The sequence below is a fragment of the Triturus cristatus genome, chromosome 7 (assembly GCF_964204655.1).
Source record: "Triturus cristatus chromosome 7, aTriCri1.1, whole genome shotgun sequence".
Lineage (NCBI taxonomy): Eukaryota > Metazoa > Chordata > Amphibia > Caudata > Salamandridae > Triturus > Triturus cristatus.
This window is the reverse complement of record NC_140590.1, coordinates 1,319,957,774-1,319,980,178: the sequence shown is the minus strand read 5'-3', so window position 1 is coordinate 1,319,980,178 and position 22,405 is coordinate 1,319,957,774. Positions and strand designations below refer to the sequence as shown.

Sequence of the window (22,405 nt, the reverse complement as noted above, 5' to 3'; positions counted from 1 at the left end):
AGGGCTATCCCTGATACCGCGCACCATCATGAAGCGAGAGGTCCACTACAAAAGGGTTTGACCCCGGAAAGAAGATCAGAACAGGACTTAGGGCAAGTATATAACTGTCCGATATAGGTGCAAACTCTTGCACATTATCCTCAGAAATAGGCAGAACCTAAAAATACCAGTGAGGAAAACTGAAACGCCCTGTCGAAAGCCCATAACCCAGCAGGGCAATCTTTAATGGCCGAAACATGTTGGCTTTATGGTCATTGTTTCCTTCCCCACCCTTAAACGGACGGTGTACAACCTGAGGGAAGTATTGGCCCACGTATCACACATATACAGGACGGGATACTTTGTTTGGCTAATATAGAAGAGGGAGGACGTATCCCTCCAGCACCTCTTCCAGCCAGTGGAAGAACCTCTCCACTCTCCTGTAGGAAGCTGGCTCTGTATATACTATACCAAAATGAGGTATAGTGTGCATAGTCCAGTGGAACCCCAAAGGTAGGCAGAGGTAAAAGTAGATAGAACCTTACTCTCCATTTGTGGGAGTATGGTTGAGCAGTAAGACTTTATCAGAGGGTAGTGTTTTTTTTATAATCAAATTTATTGGTTTCAAGAACAAATCACAAAGAAACATCCCTGGCAGTAAAATCATGCACAATGATTGAAGAGACACAATGGAAAGAAAAAGGGCATGGACTTGTAAGATACTTGCAAAGAAAGAAAGAAAGAAAATAAGAACACATTCGCCTACGATCAATCTTAGCATTTGCACCCCCCAGGGCTGCAGGTTGAACCACTTGCCCCATACCTTATCAAAAAGCTCGGGAGAGCCCCGGGCCTCGAAGAGTGCCTCCTCTTGGGTACCGCACCAGTCCACTCCCCTTCTCCATTTCCGCCTAGACGGCGTCTTGGCCTGGGACCAGAGTACCGCTATATCTCTTTTCGCCAACGCTGTGCCCAGGAAGCGCTTAACGGCCCGGGAGCCATCAAGAACGTCACACACCCAGGATCAGGCGCAGTGGGTCATGAGGAACCTCCCATCCCAGGGTCTGTGAGATCCAAGGGTAGTGTTAAGCATTTGTTGTACACAGTTAGGCAGCAAATGATGTCACACTGAAAGACTGAACTCGGACCAATTTGTTTGTATAAATAATAATATTTAGTTGTATATATTTTCTAGAATCAAGCAAGCCTGGTACAGGTAAGTGAAAATGGTACTTTTCAAGACAGGTTGAACAATACAAGGAAGCTGAATGAAACAACTTTGTTACAGGTATTGTGAATACTTTCAACACAGTGGAAATTACTGTTAATTATTTTTCAGATTACTTTATAGATTACATTTGCTACTCAGTGTGATATGCCTAGATATCACACTGGGACATTTCCTAGAGAAAAGGAGGTAAGTAAAGCAGTTTTTAAATATTTACATTTTTTCAAGTTCTCACACAAAATCAACTCCACACTTAACTATTTTCAAGAAAAACAGTCAATGCAATCCTATAAAAGGAAATTGAGTTACCGGTTTACAGATAATTAGTTATTTATGGGAGTTGGTATACTGGGGTTAGGACCAGGGTTCCCCCAGGGTCAAGGATGCACTCTTGAAGCACCATCAGCGGCACTAGGGCGTCCGGATACAGAGTGCAGAGGCCCAATGTTATCCTGTGGGGAATAGGGGGCCTCCGGTTGGTGGCTGCTCACAAGCAGCCCACAAGGTTGTGGAAGCAAAGCTCCTGGTGGTGGGCTCAGGGCAAAGAGGGATTTGAGTTAGCACCCAAAGTACACCCGCAGCGGCACAGGGGTGTCTGGATGCAGGATTCTGTTTTGGTGTCTGGTGCCCTGTTGATTTCAATGGGGATTCTCCGGTTGAAACAAAGACGTGGGGTGACACTCCAACCTTCCTTGATCTAAGTGGTTCCTATAGGAAGGGACCTAGAACCGTAAAATCCCAACAGCGACTTACCCTGTGTTACTCAATGGACGTCTGACTCGATGTAACCACTCTGCACCCGGGCGCCTTGGGGTCCCTAGCTACTCACCATGGCCAGTGCCATGCTCTCCCTGCGGTCCTCCATCCCTGGGTATTAGTCTTGTTTTGGTAAACATCTCATGTTCCACTATTTTAGTATGTAGTTTGAGCCCCCCAGGGGCCCGTGTATTTTCCTGTGCTACTTACACACAAGAAAGAAAGAGGTATTTGATATCTCCAAGTAGGGGATATACCAATTTATTGTCTAGTATGTGCTAATAAATTCAAAATATTTTTATACTCGCCTGGTGTGGTTATTTCTTATGTATAAGCTTACTAACTGACTACAGTGGTAAATCCACAACTTTAACCCCTCCTAAATAAGCCTTACCTGCTCTCCATTGCTTCCCATTGAGAGGTTTGGTTTTCAGAGACCTAAACACTATCACTAAGGGTTGTTTGGACTCAGTGCACAGTGCCTCACCATAGGTGGACACTATATACTGAGCCAGAGTCCTACAGGGCGCTCAGAAGGATGCACAGCCACAGATGTTGCAGACGTTGGAAGCTCCTGGAGACACAATCATCAGGCGATGCCTGTCAGTTCTTGACGGCAAAGTCCAGACGAATCTAAGGATCCACTCTCAAGAGAGCCCTTCGGTAACTCCTAAAGGCGGTAGGACTACTTCTGCGGTGACTCACCTATCAGGAGGGGGCAGGCACGCTACTTTGGTGGCCTAACCAGTCAGATGCTCCCAGGGCCCTCTGTCCATCTAGGATTCAAGGTGGCAGAATAAGGTGGCCAATCAACAAGAGGGGGGCTGAGGGGCTTTTTATAGAGGTCTAGCATACATGCCCTGTCATACAGTAAGAAAAGAAGGTATGCAGTTCCTCAAGTGATCGGACAAGGGGGAGGAAGGTCTGAAAGCCACTGACTATGTGCTTTGTCAAAGACCAAGGGGAAAGGGAGGAAAGGAATTCCTCCTGTTAGAACTAGGGCCCTCACACACCCAGCCAGCTAGGTGTCATGCTTCATCATATACAATACCCGACGGGCACCCATAAAGGGGCTCTTTAGCGGAGATCTTCTGTTCCTTGCCATTTGGTGCAGTGGGTATAAGAGGCCTAGGTAGTGTAGATGTGGTAAAGAGTGATTAAAACAAGTTGGATAGTTCAGAGGACTTTTATTCAGACTGGCTATCCACCTGATTAAAAGCAGGGAAAAGAGTGGCAGCTATCTGACGTGATGGTTCAGATTAGCTATGCTCAACTCTATAGGTCAACATGTTTCATGCCTATTGGTCAGGGAGATCCATGGCAATTCATCAGGACCTAGTGGGTGAACTATCTACACAGAGTGGTGGGTGTGACTTCTACCTATCACGTACCAGTACTGCGAGTAAAAGTACCCGCAGTATCACGGAACGACCCAAGAGAAAGATACAAAATAAAATCACAACTGTATTTAGCTCATAGTATAATCAGCTCTCTCTCTCCATGTCCAAACATACTCGTGAACATCCAAGAGTGTAAGGGATATGGCGACGTCACAGAATAAGTGGTAAGTGACAATAGTGGGGGTGCCAAGTGATATCCTCCTTTAAGGTTAGGTAACCTATCTCAGTGTCATTAAAAACCAGAAGACACTGTTAAAAGGTGCGGGAATCGCCAATAGCAACGCACTTGTTGTTTGAGTGGAAAAGGATGTCGCTCCACTCACCTATCAGTGGTTAAAGTATCGCTCCATTCAGTGTCCGGCAGGATATCGGGACACCTAAAACGTGGTGTCCTAAAAACCAAATGCATTGGACAAAATCAAGTGGCCACGTGGCAGTGCTCTGGGCATCTCCCGGGGGACGAGCTGGACAGTGAGGTGGTCACTCCCCTGTATTTGCGTAGTTTTCCGCTAGAGTGGGAGCCAAGGCCTCCTGGACTGGGCCAAAGCGGTTTAGGCAAGGAGGGCACCAAATGTGCCCTTAAAAGCAGTCTGGAGGCGCTCTGGAGCATCCCCACCCTAGCCTAAGACACCTATTTCTAGGCTACACCTCTCCTGTCCAGGAAATCCTTTGTTCTGCATTCCCCAGCCCAAGTTAAGCTCAGCAGCAGGAGGGTAGAACAGTGTCTGGGGTCGACAGTAGCACTGGCTTGCATGCAGACTCTGCAAGGCTACACAGGTGACATGCGGGTCCTCTAAGGAGCCTCCAAGTACATGATATCACGCAACTAACTTTGGAATCTGTTTAGTTGCATTAATACCAAACATGACTGGGTTCGATGAAGCTATTATGTAGCTGCACATTGTGAGAAGTTGGCCTGATGTATGATGTCACTAGCTCTAGTGTACACCTTATATCAGTCTAAACAACCCTTATGGTGATTGGTTGTAAAGTCAACCTTCTAGACCAGCTATCCTAGTGGTAGCATGGACAAGAGCAGTCTTAGGCTAAACTCTGAATGGCATGTGAAGCCAGCTGTGATACCATATATAATCCCTTGAATACCAAATGAAAGGACACCACAACAGATATATATATATAAAATAAAGTGTATTTATTCTAGTCAAACCCTCAGCACTCTTTATGAGATTCGAGGTAAGTACAACACAGTCTTATTCAAGCATACATTAAGTCACACAGGTAAGTAATACAGTTAGGCCCTAGGGGCCACGCAAACCATATACTAAAGAAGTGGTATAAGGACCACTGTCACGGAAATAGAATAGGCCTAGGCCTAGGGAATCGCTGGGACTACCCTTCACTACCAACAGTTAGGAAGTGGGAGGCCCACGGGATTCAGGTGCAGAGTGGAAACACTCACGCGTAATGCGTAAAAGTCAATAGAATCACTAGCAGTTAGAAATAAGCAGTTTTAGGACACTTCTGATATAGCTAGAAAGTCGAGACTCGGAAACTAGACCCTAGGATAGTCACTACCCTTGTGAGCATCGAAGTACCCAAGTTACCTAGCCCACGGGCTGCGGGTGCATAGGTGTGAACTTGCGTCGGATTTCGTCGTGGACTTCTATGGATGCCTGAAGGAAAGTTGCTGACAGGCAGTCAGTGAAGAGTGTCCGGTGGAACCCAAGGCTGGGATCAAGAAGAGAGGATACCTGCAAGCAGAAGGGACAGAGTCTGGGTCACTAGCCAGTGACCACGTGGAACCAGGAAGGAACCAGGCGATGTCGTGAAGATTGCAGGTGAAGAGGTGAAGCTTGTCGCAGCAGCCACGGGTACCAGGAGACGTCGAGGACGACTAGGACCAGGAGGCGAGCTGTCCCACGAAGGCTCTTGCTGTCGGCGGCGTCGAAGTCGAACTAGGACTCACCACGCCTTGGCAAGTGGAACCCACGAAGAATGGAGGACTTGCTTCTGGTGCAGACCAGGAAGGTCTGGGGTGCTTCTCTTTTGTAGAGGAGCGGGAGCCAGTCTGGAGGAGCCAAACCAGCAGTGAAGATTAAAAAGTGTGTCGTCGCAAAGGCCGCTTGCCAACGGGCAAGCAACCGGACAGACGCGGCAAGCAGGAAAATGCAGATGGGCCCCACGCAGGACTCGTGGAGTGTGGGGGGCTGATCTTCGGTGCAGATGGTGCTTGGGGTTGGGGCTTCTCAATCCCCGGTGCACAACTTCGAGGGTACCTCAGAATCTGCGCTGGAAGATACTCGCCACTTTTCCCAGGTGGCCGGTCCCACGTCTCTCGTCGCCTCCACGGATCTCAGCTCGGCTGTGGATGTGGATCAGGGTCGGAGAAGTCTGGAAGTCAAGGCTCTGGTCGGGCTCTGCAGTCGGTCCTTCGTAGAACTTCAGCAAAGCAAAGGGGTAAGTCTCTTGATGGTGCCTGTTTGCACAGGGTAGCCACTCCTTGGCCACAGGGGAGATTCTTCAGTCTTCTTCTTTCGTCGAAGGTCCAGAGTTTCTGTTCAAGTTGCAGGTTCAGGATAATCTAATCTAGCAGGGCCCAACTAGCTACTAATATACTGGGCTAGTGGGCTGGGCTACCTGCAAGGTCCCTCCTATGGGTGGGACCAGGAAGGGGAGTGGCTACACCCCCTTTCCTTTGTCCAGTTTCGCGCCAGAGCTGGGGCTGGAGTGCCCCAGCACCGGTTTGAACTGGACTATGCATGGAGCACCTTGTGTGCCCCAGGCATGTCTCATTCCTTTCAGCCCTCCCTGCCCCAATACACTAAAGTCTGTCTGGGGAGGTGCTAGCACCTCCCCAAGCAGGAAACCTATTGTCCAGGCCTCCCTGGCTGGGAGGGCTCCCAGCAGCAGGAGGTCAGACTTGTGTCTGTGGCAGCAGCATCCATTTTGTGATGCTGAGACTTTGGTGAGAGTTAAACAGCAAAGTAGGATTTTAACATGTCTCTCCCTCTAGAAGGGAGGAATAATATCCTCATTACCAGAAATGGTATGGGGGTACTATTCCAAAGTGTTAGACACCTTACACGACATGTTTTGATAAAGCCAAACCATAGTTACCATAACCGTTTAAGATTATAAGGCACTTTAAGAGTATATGATAGGCTATATCATAGAACAGCTATACGGACATGGTTCCGAAAGCTGCAGACAGGCTCAGCTCATGTTAGAGCACCATCTCACATGTTACCAAGCACTCTGCCTCCAGGATTGTTAAGGCCTGCCATAGGAGTGGCTGATGGGTACATATGTGTCTATTTTAAGGGTAGATATAGGTATACTATATCTAAGCAAGGGGTGATTACACGACCTTGTCCCAGCTGAGTGATCAGCCAGTTGTGTCTGATTGGAAGGCCAGACCAGGGGTGGCATAATACATGCTGCAGCCCCTGGGAGGCCTAGGGTACACCTATGCCCTGGGTACCTAGGGTACACTGTACAGGGTCCAATAAGGTGATCCTTACCAATTGGGTATGTACCTAGGGTACATGGAGTCCATTTTAAAGAGAGAGCAGACCGCCTGAGACCCTGAATGGCAGGATCTCAGGCCAACTAAGTCGAAAAACCAGCTAGACACTAGGCAAAAAGTTGGGGGTAACAATAGTCAGATATCCACCTTCCTACACACATCTCGACTTTGCCAGTGTCAACTGCATACTTTAAAATGGCTTCCTGCACTTACAAAGCCAGAGAATGGACGTCGGGGTTTGTAGGAGTAGCCCTCATACTTAGACCTTACAGCCCACCGGCAGGGTGTATGGTTCTATCTTAGGGGTGACTTATAAGTATCTGAAAGAAACACGTTAGTTAGATTCCTCACCTTAGAATATCCCCAGGCGTCAGGCTGGATTCGGAAGATTTTTGTAGCAATACCCCTTGCGAGTCGCTAGGCGTCGTCTGCGGCTCCGCGTCCGTCGTCGGCGCCGGGATGAGGTCGTCGGAGTACTTAGACGCCGCCCTCGCGGGCTGACGTCAGTTCTTCTTTTTTCCGCGCCAGTAAGCGCAGATCCGGGAGAGCTTACCCCTAGTAATTTTTTGACTAACCTTTTGAACCCTTTTTGGTCATCGACTCGACTCTGGTGCCGGTAGCATGCCTGGTTTTAAGGCCTGTGACGCCTGTCATCGCTTGATGTCGGTGACAGATCACCGTCGCCGGTGCCTGTACTGTTTGGGAGCCGACCACGACGCGGAGTCGTGCCTGGATTGCCAGGCCTTGACGGCTAGGCGGGAGCGGTCCCGTAAGCTACTCGAGCTTCGGCACTCGGCTCTGCGTCGGTCCCGGTCTAGGAGGAGGTCCAAGGACCGGTCGCGGAGTCGAAGCCATCGTCATCGCTCGTCGGGGTAGTCTGGTAAGTCCAAACACTCCAAACATTCTAAGAAGTCCAAGAGCCGACATCGCTCTAAGGACTCCCCTCGCCGGTCGCACGATCCGGCTGAGGGTCCGAGTGGTTCCACCACCGCGGCTCCGCCGGAGCCGCTGGAGCCGCATCCGTCCCCATACCCGCCGGTCCCTGGGACTGACGCGACTCCGGCGGAGGTCAGTGCCTTCCTCATGGCCATGAGGGGCCTGGCTCCGCAGTCTACGCCTGCCGGCGCGCCTTCGGGCCCCGCAGGTTCGACTGGGCGACCTCGCGAGCTGGCGGTTTCGGCCCCGGCGCCGTCAACGGCTCCGGCCTCGACGCCGCAGGTCCCCGAGGGGTCCAGGTCCACCACTGACGCCGTCCCCGGTCGACGTCGTTCCCCGGTCCGGACCCGGCGCCGATATGTCACCGACGCCGATGGGTGACAGGTTCATCTTCCGTCCGGCTCCGATCATTCCTCCCGTTTATCGGGAATCGGATGACGAGGGCGACTGGGACGGGTCTGAGGACCCTCTGGCCACACAGGCCCAACTTTCCCAGGACTGGGCAGAGGAATTGGGGGACGCCAGCGTTCTGGATACCTCTCCAGACGTTGGTTTCATCTCTCCTCCGACTGTGGCCTCGGAGGAGGGAGCAGCTTTTTCTGTGGTGCTGCGCAAGGCGGCCGAAGCCCTTGGGCTGGAGTTGCCTGCTGTGGCAGTGAGGACGAATGTCCTCACCGAGGTCCTACAACAGACAGCAAGCTCCACTGAGCCTCTGCTGCAGTTTAATGAGGCCCTCATAGACGTTCTACAGGGCACTTGGTCCAAGCCCTCCACAGTCTCTCCTGTGGACCGGAACGCTGCCCGGCGCCAACGCCCTGCTCCGGGCGACCCCAGTTTCCTCTCTCAGCACCCCACCCCCGAGAGCCTGGTTATCCAGGCCTCAACTTCCCAATCCTCCTTCCCGTCCGCTCCAACGGATCGGGAATCCAAGAGGCTCGAACAGTTTGGCAAGAAGCTGTTCTCGTCCCTGAGTCTGGGGCTGCGGTCCTTAAATACCGCTTGCATCTTGGACCGTTATTCCCACTTTCTGTGGGATATGGTGGAGGACGTGCTGCCTCTGTGTCCAGAGGAGGCCCGGACACGACTCTCCCAAGCACTTGCAGACGGGCGAGATGCAGCACGACATGCCATCAGGTGTGGACTTGACACCACGGACTCGCTAGGTCAGGCGATGAGCACCACGGTGGCGCTTCGGCATCACGCCTGGCTGAGATCCACTTCCTTTTGAGGGGATGTCCAGACTTCTCTCATGGACATGCCCTTTGATGGCACTCGCCTTTTTGGTGAGAAGGTGGATAGTGCGCTGGCTCGGTTCAAGGACTCCCGGGCCACGGCCAAGTCCTTGGGCCTCTCGGCCCCGCGGCCGCAAACTTCCGCCTTTCGCCCCTTTCGTGGCCAAGGAAGGGGTGCCTCCTCACGTTCGCCCAGCCACCGGCCGCAGAACCAACCTGCACGCGGGCGTGGCTTCCGCCGAGGCGGAACTGGAGGACAACGTGTGGTCAGCCCACATCCACCCCGGCAGCATCCGCCTCCTAGTCCGAGCTTTCAGGCCCATTCCACTCCAGTGGGCTGCAGAGTTCGCCATCACCTGCTCCACTGGCGCACCATCACGTCGGACAGGTGGGTGCTGCAACTCGTCCGAAGGGGCTACTCCCTCCCCTTCAAGACGACCCCTCCAGCCATGCCACCGCAGAACCACCGTATATCGGGGGATCATTTGCATCTTTTACGGGAGGCCGCCGAGCGCGTTCCTGGTCCAGAAGTAGGTGGTGGTTGCTATTCCCTCTGGTTTCCAAGAAGGGCAAAGGGGGCCTACGCCCGATCTTGGACCTCAGGAGCGTGAACGCCTTCCTCCGGAAGGAACGGTTCAAGATGCTAACTTTGGCTCAGGTTCTGGCTGCCCTAGACCCTGGAGACTGGATGGTAGCGTTGGACTTGCATAACGCTTATTTCCACATCCCCATCCTGCATGCCCACCGGCGTTACCTGCGGTTCACGGTGGGTCAGGAGCACTTTCAGTTCACCGTGCTCCCTTTCGGCCTCACCAGTACCCCTCGGGTGTTCACGAAAGTGATGGCGGTGGTCGCAGCTCATCTGCGCAGATCAGGGGTTCCAGTCTTCCCCTATCTCGACGACTGGCTGTTGAAGGCGGGCTCGCCTCAGCAAGTCGTCTCCCACCTCCAGACTACGGCAGACCTCCTGCACTCGCTGGGGTTCTCCAAGTCGCATCTGAGTCCCTCCCAGAAGCTCCTTTTCATAGGGGCGGTTCTCGATTCGGCGCAGTTCCGGGTCTATCCGCCGGAACAGCGGGTCCGAGACATTCAGGCCCTGATTTCCATCTTCCGGCCTCTGTCTTGGGTTTCGGTCAGGTTGGTGCTGCGGCTTCTGGGGCTGATGGCCTCCTGCATCTTGATGGTACCTCACGCCAGATGGCGGATGCGGGCTCTGCAGTGGGACCTGAAGTTTCAGTGGGCCCAGCATCGAGGCAACCTGTCCGACCATGTCTTTATCTCGGAGGGCACTGCGAAGCAGTTGCAGTGGTGGCTCACGAATCGCGATTGGGTCAGTGGCAGATCCCTCTCCCTACCCCAACCGGAGCACGTAGTAGTGACGGATGCGTCCCTCCTGGGATGGGGGGCCATATGGGAGAGGCTGAGATCAGAGGACTCTGGTCTCTGGCGGAGACTCTGCTCCATATCAACCTATTGGAGCTGCGGGCGATCCCACTTGCACTGAAAGCCTTCCTTCCCTCTGTCCGGGGAAGTGTCGTGCAGGTGTTCACGGACAACACCAGCGCCATGTGGTATTGCAACAAGCAGGGCGGGGTGGGGTCGTGGACCCTTTGTCAGGAGGCTCTGCGCCTCTGGACATGGCTGGAACATCAGGGCATCACCCTGGTGGTTCCACATCTGGCGGGCTCTCTGAACGCCAGAGCAGACGAACTCAGCCGCCGGTGCATGATGGATCACGAATGGCGTCTAAACTCGGACGTGGCGCAAGGTCTCTTTCTGCAGTGGGGAGAGCCTTGGTTAGATCTATTCGCCACCGAAGAGAACGCGCAATGTCAGAAGTTCTGCGTGTTGGAATTTCCAAGGCGGCACTCGCTCGGAGACGCTTTTCGTCGCGAGTGGAGTTGCGGTCTGTTGTACGCCTCTCCGCCTATACCACTTCTGCCCAGAGTGCTGAAGAAGATCAGGCGCGACCGGGCCCAAGTAATCCTTGTGGCTCCGGATTGGGCACGAAGGTACTGGTATCCCGAGCTACTCGGTATGTCCATCGATCCCTCTATACGACTGCCTCTTCGGGAGGACCTACTGTCGCAGCAGCAGAGGACGGTCCTCCACCCGAACCTGTCAAGCCTCCACCTCCATGCGTGGAGATTAAGCTGCGGCAGTTGATGCCATTTGACTTGCCTCCTGAAGTCTGTTATGTCATTCTGGCAGCCAGGCGTCCCTCCACAAAGGCGGTATACGCCTGCCGGTGGAACAAATTTGTGGCATGGTGCACAGCAAAGGCTGTGGATCCCCTTTCCGCTCCTCTTTCTGAGGTTCTCCTCTTTCTGCTTTCCTTGGCCCAGCAGGGCTCTGCTCTGGGCACCTTGAAAGGTTATCTTGCTGCAATCTCTGCTTTCTTACGGCTTCCTGATCAGCCTTCACTTTTCAAGTCCCCTATTGTTTCACGCTTTTTCAAGGGCATTACTCACTTATACCCTCCTGTCCCTTTCGTAATGCCTCAGTGGGACTTGAACCTCGTTCTCACTTATCTGATGTGCGCTCCCTTTGAGCCCCTTCACAACTGTCCCATTCGTCTTCTGACACTAAAATCTGCCTTCCTGGTGGCTATCACCTCCGCTAGGCGGGTGAGTGAGGTCCAGGCTCTGTCCATCAAACCTCCCTTCCTTTCGGTTCATCCGGATAAGGTTGTCCTCCGGACACGTCCTTCTTTCCTTCCTAAAGTTGTGACTTCCTTTCACATCGGGCAATCGGTCACGCTGCCCACCTTCTTTCCGCCTCCGCATCCTTCAAAAGATGAAGAGAGGCTCCACCGTCTGGACCCAAAACGTGTACTGTTTGTTTTATTTGGACCGCACAAAACAGTTCCGGGTGGACGACCAACTTTTTGTTGGATACGTAGGAGCTAAGAAGGGTAAAGCCGTACACAAGCTGACCATCTCGCAGTGGGTCGTGTTGTGTATTAAACTCTGCTATTCTTTGGCGAAGAAGGTCCCTCCTGTTGGGCTTAAAGCCCATTCCACCCGGGCCACAGCCGCAACTACTGCTTTGGGACGGGGAGTCCCTTTGCAGGAAATCTGTCAGGCGGCGACGTGGGCTTCACTACACACGTTCGCCAGACATTATTGCCTGGACAGTCAAGTCCGGAGAGATGGCCACTTTAGCCGTTCTGTTCCCCAGGACTTTCTGGTGTGATCTTGGTTCGCAGACCCACCACCGGGGTTGGTATTGCTGGGGTATCTATTCTAAGGTGAGGAATCTAACTAACGTGTTTCTTTCAGATGAACAAGTTACTTACCTTCGGTAACGATGTATCTGTAAGAAATCTGTTAGTTAGATTCCTCACCGACCCACCCTGCCTCCCCTTTCTGCGATCCGATATCTAGGGTTCTGGATCTTCCCTTCAGGGCCCTTGTTTTTTGGCACCAGTGTCGGTCTCTTGCATGGCTCAGCGTCCCTGGCGCGGAAAGCTATGTCCAAGAACTGACGTCAGCGCGCGAGGGCGGCATCTAAGTACTCTGACGTCATCCCGGCGCACGACGCCAACGACGGACGCGGAACCGCAGACGACGCCTAGCGACGCGCAAGGGGTATTGCTACAAAAATCTTTCCGTATCCAGCCTGACGCCTGGGGATATTCTAAGGTGAGGAATCTAACTAACTAATGTTTCTTACAGATACATCGTTACCGAAGGTCAGTAACTTGTTCTTTAAGTGCAGTGACCGGCATATACGGAAAATCTTATATCTGAAGTGAAAGGTTCATGCACCATTTCACACAGGCTGAAATGGCAGACCTGCAGACACTGCTTTCATGGGCTCCCATGGGTGGCATAATGCATGCTGCAGCCCACGGGAGACCACTGGTGTACCAATGCCCTAGGTACCTTAGTACCATATACTAGGGACTTAGAGGGGTACACCAGTATGGCAATTGGTGGGTGTACAAAGTACTTAACAATAATTGAGCACACACTGCAGTCCTGAATAGCAGGATCTCAGTTTATTACAGCCAAAACACACTGGCACTAGGCAAAAAGAGGGGGCAACTATGCCAGAAAGATCCTACTTTCTTACAGTTACCAGTAAAACTAAAGCCAGTGCTCATTGATCTGCTATACTAGTACTACATACCGGTGGTTCAGGTTCTGTCACTAGTATCTTATTTTCCATTTCTAGTTTCACTTCTTAATTGTCCTTTGGATACCAGACTGTCGAACCCAGTATACAGCATAGCTTCGAACATACCCTTCACTTTAGTGTTAAGCCAGTCCAAAGCCTTGCTTTTTTTTATTTGAGTTCAACCTATTGCCCGGTATATTATTAGTTGCCTGCCTGGTCCCAAATTCATCATTTCATACTTCCTCAAATTTTCTGCACTTCCCATACATTCATATTGTTGTTCTTGTCACTGATCTCAGCATTGTTTACATCAGTACTTTAGAGCAAATGTCTACCTTCTCAATTTCGAATAACATTCTAGAACCTCATCATACATGTTCTGGTTGCACACCAATAAAACAATTTGTCACACTAGTCAGCACTGATGCGATTTACACTGTAAAAATCAGCTTTTTTAAGTATATACTGTTGAGTACAATATTGTCTGACTCGAGTCTTTTTATTTCTTTTCTTCCTGATATCATGATTGTTACTATTTTATTATCTACTCAGCAATTTATTTATTTTATGTTCTAATTAAAGTAATACAAATACATCTTTAAGAAAGTAAAATGTTTGCACATCAAATTTCAATATTAAATTGCGCACCAGTGATTGCTTCCATTAAATTGTTGATCGGTTTCCAAATTAAATTACATCCTTGCAGCATTTTCCTAAAGTTTTCTTTGTCTTTTTTCCAGTATCATGCAGTTGCTTGGGGCGTTTCCTCCGCCAAGTGGCCCGGCCTCACCTTGCAGCCTCCTGAATGAAACTTCTTTGATCAAATTCTCTGGATTACCAATTGCCGCAAAATATAGCTTCCGCTACTTTGTGTTGGATAACAGTGTCATCCTTGCTATTTTGGAGCAATCATTGGGCAATGAGGAAAGTAAGTCTAGTACCGTGATTCATTTTGGCAGGATTTAGCACATTTCTTGCTTTGAAAATTTTAGGCGTCCAGGTGTCATGGTTGCTGCAAACTTGCTATTAGACTAATACAATCCAAATCAAGGGGGGTGATAAAATCATAATTTTAGAATAAAGGGATTTAATTTTCAAATTGTGATGCTTTACAGCCAAACCAGGATAAAACTACATATGTATGGCAAGTATCATCAAATCCACTAATTTTGTGTGATCATACATAATTGGTAGAATACCCTGCTGGCAACCATCTGTTGGTTTGCAAACTTAGTACATTTTTGAGTCTAGGAGTGTGAGATGATGAGTTTGTCTCTGTAGAATTCATATCCCTGGCATATAATCAGTGTTTGTGTTGTACTGAATAAGTTTACCGAGCCATATGTTGATTTGATACCCAGGTCACAATTAAGTAGGCAAATGATGCTGCTTTCCGTGTTCTCATTTATTTGTCACTTAGGTTTGTGTAGCGGCTCACTGACCTAGATGAGGTGATTTTTTTAGATGTTGTATAGCTTAAAGTAATAACAGTTCAGAGTCTCATTTGCTTTTCTGATGGAACTGAGTGTGACCTTCGTGTGTCAAATTTTGCGAGCCCATGACAAAAGATGTGCTACAGAATTGGGGGCAAACCTGATCAATTGAATTGGTCTCATTTGCCACTTTCTTCCCTGTTTATGGTGAGGTATGTTTGTTGGGTAATGTAACAAGCAGACAGATATTTTTGAAGAATTTAATAAAATTGAAGGCTGTTCAAGTTTTACTTTGAACCTGTGTGCTACATTGTCTTGGTTGTGCTCGATCAGCTGTAAGAAGGCTCAATAAGAACCTCTGCCTTGACACTGAATGTCAGTTTTATTTTGATGAACAAAGAAGTATAAATTAAATTGGAGCCGAATGCAAGTATATTCTGCTGGTGGTGCGGACAGCTTGAATTTGGTATTGAGGTTTTATTGATTAGATATTAAAGCACAAAGAATATTGCAGTAAAGGTATTTCATTTTCTTTTACCTTCCTTTCTCGAACTGAAGGTTGCTTTTTGAATACTCATTCTAGGACCCTGGAAGTAGAATTTGTGACCATTTTTATTAATAGCTATTGATGCCTAAAGGCGAAAGCTTGCCTAGTGTGCGGAGAGCTATGGGTCCTGTTACAAAGGGTTTTTGAGTTGAAGTAGAAAGAGGAGGATCTTGGCCAGTAGATGATAACTGTAGACCGGATTGGACATAGAATTATCTATTTGGTGTGACTAAAAGAATAGTGTAGGTTTCAAGGCTGATGGCAATTTAATTTTTTGCTTTTTGCTACTAAGGTTGAAAAGCAGAGATGGAGAGACATAAAAGGAGCCTCCATGCCCTACCATTGATTCAGAATCTTTAGGGAGTGTTGGGCCTGTTAGCCTTAGGGTGGGCTTTCCCCAACCCCCTCCTATTTTTGCTGATCTCGTTTTTGCTGGCCTTGGGACTCTGCACACTTTACCAATGCTAATCAGTACTAAAGTATATGTGCTTGCTCTTTACATCATAGTGGAATTGGCTTATTCCCGATTGGCACATTTAATTTACTTGTAAGGCTCTACTAGGGTGCTACCACACGTACCCAGGGCCTATAAATGAAATGCTACTATTAGCCCGCAGTACTGATTGTGCCACCCACTTAAGTAGCCCTTCTACACGTCTCAAGCCTGCTGCTGCAGCCTGTGTGGTAAACTACCATTTCTACCTGGCAAGACAAACCTCTCGCCAGACTCAAATCTTTTTTCATATGCATGTAACCTCTAAGTTAGGCCCTACCCAGTTTAGATGGTGGGATGAAATGTATTTAAAAAGGTGATCATGTACTTTTAAGGTTTACATGTCCTAGTAGTGAAAAACTCCTAAATTGGTTTTTCACTATTGCAAGGCTTACTTCTCCTATAGGATAACATTGGTGTTACCTTATTACATTTAATAAGCTGTGACTTCCAATTGGGAGTAGGTAGACAGATCGAGTTTGGTGTCTAAGGATTTGTAATTAAAAGCCCTTTGTAATGGTGAAGTCATATTTTTTATCACAATTCTGAATATGCCACTTTTAGAAAGATGGCTTTTTCTTGTCCTAACCGTTTGGTGTCTGCTGCCTGTAATGTGATAGAGACTTCTAGCCGCAGATTCCTTACCTTAGAATTATCCCCAGGCGTCTTACTGGATCCAGAGGTTGTTCGTGAGCAGTACTCCTGCTCACCGGTAGGTGGCATTGTTCAAATCGTTGGCATCATCCGCACTGGTAGTAATGTTTGCAGTGCCTATATAGGCACAACCCAGGCGCACCAACATAGTTTCTTTTCTTTCCACGCCAGCCAGCGCAGATCCAGGAAGAACTACCCCGTAGTCACTTTTTGACTAGGATTTTCAACGTTTTGTCGAAGTCGCTTTTGAGTTTTACCTCCTGGTGTGGCAGGGATGTATGTCATCAAAGAAGGCCAGCTTCAAGCCCTGCGGCACCTTAGAGACCTGCACCTTTTATGCCACTGGTACCCGAGCTGGACCACAACCTGAAGGCCTGCCCCGACTTCCGCGCCATGCATCCGAAGACCTTGAGTGAGAGATCCATCAAGCTTATGGTGGCTCGTCATGCGATGCTGCGATTTTCACAGTCCCAGTTGAGAGGAATAACCCAGGAGGAGTTGTTGAGCCCAAGTCCAAGTCCCACAAGAAGAGGTCGTTGAACCGTGCTTCGACTTCACCTCGCCCATCGGTTGATGAGACAACAGTGCGTTGCCACTCAAGGTTTGGCTTCGTGGTTGAGCCAGCATCTGGGTCACCTCTGCACCTCTCAGTTTGCAGGATCCGGATCGACCCCTGCCCAATTAACCGAATTTTAGGAGGCCATGCATTTCATCTGTGGGCAACCCGTTCCCTGCGGGTTCGTGCGTGGCCTCTAGTGGATCCACGCCGGCACCATTCAGGTTTCAAAGATCAACAAATGGATCCTGATTGTTACCGGTCGTGCCACCTCAACCTTCCCCAACACCAATTCCGAGGGACACACTCCTGACACTGGCAGCACCATCCCCATTCTCATCCTTGACTCTGACACAGAGGGGGCGTCATCTGACGCTGGCTCCAGCACCGTCTGGAGCCATGCCTTCAATGCTGGAGCCTGACCCCTATTCTTAAGGGCTAAGACACGGGGGAGCATTGGGAGGGGTCGCTGTACTCTGAAGAATACCAGCCTTATGAAGAACTAGACTGGGCAGGAGATCTGGGTGAAGGTAGTGGACTGGGTACTTCTCATGATACTGACATGCTTTCTCCCCCTATCATGGCTACGGAGGAGGGAGCTTCCTTCACAATGGTTGTGTGGAGGGCAGCTGAGTTTCTGGACCTGAGCTTGCCCTTGGTGGCATTCAAGACTGATGTCTTGACGGAAGTGTCCCCATCAGAACCACTTCTTCCTTTTTATGAGGCATTTACTGACATTCTGTTTAGGACTTGGTCCAAGTGCAACACAGGGGCTCCTGTGAACAGGACTATTTGCGGCCGCCACCATCCCGCTCCAGTGGACCCACATTTCCTCACCCTACTCCTGAGAGCCTGGTGGTCCAAGCCTCCACGTCCCACTTAAATCCCGCCTCATTCCTTACCGCTCGCCCCGACAACTAATCCAAGAGGCTGGACAATCTTGTAGAGAAGATATTTTGTTCCACCAGCCTGACACTGCTGTGATCACAGTGTACCTTTTGGGCCACTATTCCCACGCTCTGTGGGATACGGTTGCACAGGTGCTGCCAACAATCCTGTAGGAAGCCGGGCCGTGTTCTCCCAGGCTGTTGCCGATGGGAGGGATGCAGCGAAGTTCACCAGCTGTTGTGGACTTGACACCACCGACTCACTAGGCAGAGCTGTTTTCTAGACAGTGGCCCTGCAACACCACGCCTAGTTGAGGGCAACTATCTTTTCTGGGGTGTCCAGTCCTCACTCATGAGCATGCCCCTTTGATGGCTCCTGTCTCTTCGGAGACTAGGTAGATTTGGCGCTGGAGCGCTTTAAGGACAGCAGGGCTACGCCAGGTCCTTTTTCTTTCTATGGTCCCTAGACACACTTAATCCACATTTTGCTCCTTTCATGGCTACGGAAGAGACATGCAACCGTGTTTTTACCCCCCAATCCGCCACGTCACGCAAGGTCTCCAGCCTCTGCGTGGTCGTGTGTTCCTACAGGTCCCATGGATCGGGTGGCCAGCATTAGGGTCAATCCACCCCAACCCTCACCTTCTGTATCCTCCAAACCCTCCTAGTCTGCCCACGTATCATCATGGGCACCGAGTCGGTGTCAGAATTCGCCATTACCTGCCCCGCTGGCAGTCCATTATCTTGAACAGGTGGGTTTTGCAGATTGTCCGAAGGGGCTACTCCCTCCCCTTCGAAATTACCCCTCTCTCCGTGCGGTCCACATACAACAGGCTGGCGGAGGACCACCTCTCGCTTCTCCGCCAGGAAGGGAGTGCTCTTTTGGCCAAAGAAGCCATGGATAGAGTGCCAGCACCAGAAGTGGGTCGTGATTGCTACTTCCGCTACTTTCTGGTGCCCAAGAAGGTTAGAGGCCTTTGTCCTGTCCTCGACCTACACTTTCAATTGCTTCCTCAAGAAGGACAAAATCAAAATGCTCACTCTGGCTCAGGTCCTGTCTGGCCTGGACTCTGGAGACTGGATGATTGTATTGGACTTGGACGCCTACTTTCACCTTTCCGTTCGGTGTGCCCACATGCATTATATGTGGTTAAGGATGGGCCACAATAAATTTCAGTTCGCAGTGCTCCGTTTTGGCCTCACCAGCCCCCCTCTGGTGTTCACCAAGGTGATGTCTGTGGTTGCAGCTCATCTGCTGAGATAGGGGTGCCAGTCTTACCCTGTGTTGACAACTGGCTGTTAAAGGTGGGCTTGCTCTAGGCTGTTGCCTCCCTCCTCCAGACTACAGCTGACCTGATGCATTCACTGGAGTTCACTATCAACGTGCCGAAGTCACACCTGACTCCCTTTCAGATGCTTTTATCGGAGCTCTTCTGGACACAGTATAGTTTTGGGCCTTTCCTCTTGAACTGTGAATCCAGGATATTCAGGCTATGATACCGATGTTTCAGCCTCTGTCCTAGATTTCAGTGAGACTGATTCTGAGGCTGCTGGGCCTCATGGCCTCCTGCGTCCTGCTTGTGACACATGCCCTTTGTCATATGCAGGCTCTGTAGTGGGCCTTGAAGTTACAGTGGGTACATCATAAGGGGAATCCCTCCGACGGTACTGCAGTTGTAGCTACGAACTGCGATTGGGTCAGTGGCAGATCCTTCTCCCATCCCCAACCAGATCTGGCAGTAGTGATAGATGCAACACACCTAGGATGGGGTGGCGCTCTTGCAGAGGTGAAGCTCAGAGGACTAGTCTCCAGCAAAATCTGAACTCCACATCAACCTGTTTGGCCGATTGGCAGGGAAGGCTAGTGCAGGGTTCTCCAAAGTCTGTCCTTGAGGACCGGATTCATGCCAGATTTTTAAGATAACTGCATTTATTTAAATGGGGATATGCTAAAATCTGGCATGGATTCGGCCCTCCAGGACCAACGTTGGAAACCCTGGGCTAGTGCAAGTGTCCACAGACAACACCACCACAATGTGGTATTTCAACAAGCCGGGCTGGGTGGAGTTGTGGACCCTGCGTCTCTGGACTTGGCTCGAACAGCAGGGCATATCCCTGGTGGTTCAACATCTGGTGGATTTCTGAACCCCAGAGCGGACAAGCTCAGTCGAAGGTGCCTCGCAACTCACGAATGACTTCTCCATCCAGGGGTGGTGCAAGGTCTTTTTCAGCAGTGGGGAAAGCCTTGGTTCTATCGGTTTGCTATTGCTGAGAACGCGCAGTATCAGCAGTTCTGTGCGCTGGAGTTTCCAAGGTGGCTTTTGCTCAGAGACTCTTTGTCTTGAGTGAAGCTCAGGCCTCCTATGCGCCTTTTCACTCAACCACTCCTGCCCAGAGTTCTCAAGAAGATAAGGAACAACCGGGCTCAAGTCACCCCTGTGGCCCCAGACTGGGCACGGAGAATCTGGTATCCCAAGCTGTTGAGCATGGCTATTGTTCCTCCAATCAGGTCGACCCTTTGAGAGGATCTTCTGTGGCAGCAGCAGGGGAAGCTTTTCCACCCAAACCTGTCAATGCTCCTCCTTCTTGCATTGAGATTGAGCAGTGACAGTTGATAGCCTTCAACCTTCCGACCGAAGTATGTAATGTTACCTTGGCTGCCAGGCGTCCTTCTACCAAAATGGTTTACGCCTGCTGTTAGGCTAATGTTTGTGGCATGGTGTTTTGAAAGACACATTGATCCCCTTTCTCAGGTGCTTCTGTTCTTTCCCTTGCCAATCAGGGCTCTTCTCTTGGCACTGTTAAGGGATATACATCTGCACTTTCTGCTTTTCTTCAGTTGCCTGATCAACCTTCCCTTTTCCTATACTGTATTGTACATAGGTTTTTAAAAGGTTTGCAACATTTGTTCCTTCCCACTCCCTCACCTTCTTTGTGTTCTTCCTTTGAGCATGTGCTCAATTGTCTACTCAGGCTTCTTACCATCAAAACTGCCTTTCGCGTGGTGATAACATCTGCCCGGAGAGTCAGTGAGCTTCAGGCCTTGTCATCCAAGCCTCCTTATCTTAACATCTACCCAGACAAACTGGTGCCTCGTTCGAGAGATTCCTTTCTTCTGAAAGTGTTCACTCCATTTCACGTAGGCCAAACCATCACTATGCCTACTTTTTATGCTCCACCTCACCCGTCTAAGGAAGAGGAGCGACTTCACCATCGGGACCCAAAAAGAGCATTGTCGTTCTACCTTGACCGCATGAAAGAATTCTGGGTGGTCGATCAACTCTTCGTGGGGTTGGTCAGAGCGAAAAGAGTACGGGCTGTGCTGAAGCGTACCTTCGCCTGATGGATCATGCTTTGGATCAAAATCTGTTATACATTGGCAAAAAAGAAACCCCATAGCGTTTGTGTGCTCATTCCACCAGAGCTAAAGCTTCAACCTATGCGCTTAGCTTGTGGAGTTCTGGTCCTGGATATCTGCCAGGCAGCAATGTGGGCCTCGTTTCACATGTTCTCCAAACATTATTGTCTGGACTATCTGAAAGAAACACGTTCGATTCCTCACCTTAGAATATTCCCAGGCGTCCGGCTGGATCCAGAAAGATTTTTCGTCTGTCAGTATTTTTTCTGTTGAAGTGAAACACATTTCTGCATTTGTGTATAGGTGTGATTTGTATGCGATTGGTACTGTTTCTCCCTCATTAAAGGTCAAATAAGTGTACCACACCTTACTTACTCATAATCCAAATCACATTCATTCAGATGTATATGAATTATGAGACACTAGGGGTGGGGTGTAAAATACGATTACTGATTGTGGCAATTGATGACAAAGGTCATTGTCAAATTTTTAACTCTAGTGCGATATACTTTCTGGATCATATCCTGAGGAATTTGTTTTATTATTGAATGGACTATAATTGTTTTTTTGTGATAAAATTGTTTTTTATTGTATAATATTCCGAGATCCAAATTATTTTAATAAATTTCAACCATTATGGTATTAATTTCCAGTGTTGGTGCCAATACGTAACAAACTCAATGTTGGGGTGGTCTTAATGATTAGATCTGAATGAATGTGATTTGGATTATGAGTGAGAAGTAAGGTGTGGATAACAAATATTCCCAGAGGACGTCTTTGTACAAAATCTTATTTGAACCCCAGTCCTTTGGGTTACCAAGGGTCCCTCTCTTTTTATACACAAATAAGTGTACCCGCATTGACCCGCGATTATTCGCATCACCAAGTGGTGTACGTTTACGCGTGTTTGTAAGTGTTTTGAAGTAATCATGTCTTCCTGGATTAAACACAGAATATTAGAATGTTCTTATGTCCAATCTCTGGCTGAAAAGTCAGGTTTTATTAAGTCATAGAAAGGCTTTACCCTCTCTGCATAATCTAAAATGTATGTTCTGCCGAAATTTAGGAATCCAAGTATTGATTGTAATTTTATGATTTTGGAAGCTGGAGCAGCGCACACTTTTCTAAAAAGTTAGCTGCCAGACTTTTGCCTTCACTTGACAGCTCATATCCCAAGAATAGGACGTTGAGGTGGCCTATTTTTGACTTTTTTTAAGTTGAATTTGTAGCCTTCTGCGGCAAATCCCACAATAATGGTGCTTACCCTGGTCAAGTGCCTCTCCCAAGTCGCCGTCTGTCAGGTAAATATCATCCACATAAGACCACGCTTCTTCATC

General features: G+C 49.4%; 1 protein-coding gene across 6 annotated transcripts in view; it reads left to right on the top strand.

The window, feature by feature from the left end:
• RALGAPB (Ral GTPase activating protein non-catalytic subunit beta) overlaps window positions 1-22,405 on the top strand; it is a 2,310,294-nt gene that overhangs the window by 1,051,496 nt on the left and 1,236,393 nt on the right. For all 6 annotated transcript variants that reach the window (XM_085618929.1, XM_085618931.1, XM_085618928.1 and 3 more), the window contains exon 19: window positions 13,881-14,068. In XM_085618929.1, coding sequence (XP_085475055.1) covers window positions 13,881-14,068 — 188 coding nt within the window. The remainder of the gene's footprint in view (window positions 1-13,880; window positions 14,069-22,405) is intronic.